This window comes from Buceros rhinoceros, unplaced genomic scaffold, assembly GCF_000710305.1.
Source record: "Buceros rhinoceros silvestris isolate BGI_N320 unplaced genomic scaffold, ASM71030v1 scaffold11469, whole genome shotgun sequence".
In the NCBI taxonomy this organism is placed as follows: domain Eukaryota; kingdom Metazoa; phylum Chordata; class Aves; order Bucerotiformes; family Bucerotidae; genus Buceros; species Buceros rhinoceros.
The window spans coordinates 82,376-83,840 of record NW_010430978.1 but is presented as its reverse complement, the minus strand read 5'-3'; the positions used below and the strand labels follow the sequence as shown (position 1 = coordinate 83,840).

Below are 1,465 nucleotides of genomic sequence, written 5' to 3'. Positions count from 1 at the left end.
GATGGCCAAGCAGATTCACCTTCAACACCTGCAGAGAGACCGCAGTCACTGTTGGCTTCCCTACCCTCAGCACGGGGCAAAGCTTCCCCTCTCCAAGCAGCTCCCACTTAACTGAGCCTGCAGGTCACAGCCCCGGGGGAATGTGGGCAGGACCCTGCTGCGGTGGCAAGAGAAAGGCAACACTCACGTTTACTATTTCAAGCTCCCAGAGGTTTTTCACAGTGTCAATAGAGCTGTAGCCACTCGAGAGGAAGGACTGGATGTAATCCTGCAGCCCCAAAGAGTCGAGCCATGCAGGAACCGAAGGCTGGCTGTTCCCATCGCAGCCCAGGGGTTTCAGCTGTAAAAGCACAAAAAAGGGGTTAAAAGGTCTGGGATCCCGAGGTGGCATCAATTAAAATCAGTTTAAAGGCCAGCATCATTTCCACTACCAGCCTGAAAGTAAAAAAACCACCACACAAATAGGGAATGCACTTAGGATCGAGACGGGCAGGAGGGACAGCCACTCCCTCCCCAGCATGGAGTCATTCATCCACACAGTTTGGCAGACTCATTTACTCCTTCTCCTCCTCCCTGCTATTCCCAAATCCCTCTCCACAGGCCCTGCGATCCCTCCGTGGGCCTCAGGGATGTGGCTGGAGTCACAGGGACTGGCTTTTGTTTCCTCTGCCTTGTCAGCCGTGCTGGGCAACGCCCCGTCCCTACTTGACGTGCGGGCTGTCAGTGCTGACCTTCGGGAGGGAGCGAGCAGCCTGAAGGAGCTTCCGACGGTGCTGGGGGTCACCAATCCCAATGTCCCGAAGGTCCTGGTCTTCCATGACATTACAGCCCTGCGGGGACAGGAAGGAGCAACATGGGAGCAGAGGCCAAGAGAAGCCACATACCAGGTGCAGGAGTGGAGAGCGTGTGTGACACAGCAACCTCCTGATCGCACCTCCCAGCAGCAGGAAAGCTCCCAAGGATGCCAGCTCTGCCCCACGGACCAACCTCGGGCTGCGGCACACGCAGCATCACTGGGGCAGAGCACTGCCATCCTCTCCCTCCCGCAGCCGCCTCTGCCACATCCTCTTCCAGCCATTTCAGGCCATTGCTTCCAGCCACCTTCCCGTCTGATGCCCAGAGGCTTTAATCACTGTGTAACAACGCCCAGAGAAACTCCAGTCCCCTCCACGTGCGATGCCTGAGAAGGGGCACTCGGCTCTGCTCAGCCTCCCTCCGCGGCCACAGAGAAATCAGAATTTCTCAGGCCAGCAGGCAACCTGGCCAAGGTCAGACAGATCCTCCGTCCCCCGGGCAGGGGAGCAGCCCACCCCGCTCCAGCAGAGATGCTCTGGTTGCCGCACACTGCTCTGTTAAAGCCCATTTTCTGCCCCCCTTCACCCTGCAATGCAAGAGCAGACGCCGGCAGAGCTCACTGACTTTACCACCCTTGTAAGAGCCTCCATCGCAAGCTGCTTGCTTCCCT

The 1,465-nt window shown here is 58.0% G+C and overlaps 1 protein-coding gene across 2 annotated transcripts in view; it reads right to left on the bottom strand.

Moving 5' to 3' along the window:
- Window positions 1-1,465, bottom strand: part of LOC104499702 (ankyrin repeat and SAM domain-containing protein 1A-like) — a 22,496-nt gene that overhangs the window by 6,865 nt on the left and 14,166 nt on the right. For both annotated transcript variants that reach the window (XM_010143247.1, XM_010143246.1), the window contains exons 2-4: window positions 732-830; window positions 188-340; window positions 2-28 (exon numbers count right to left, since the gene is read on the bottom strand). In XM_010143247.1, coding sequence (XP_010141549.1) covers window positions 2-28; window positions 188-340; window positions 732-830 — 279 coding nt within the window. The remainder of the gene's footprint in view (window position 1; window positions 29-187; window positions 341-731; window positions 831-1,465) is intronic.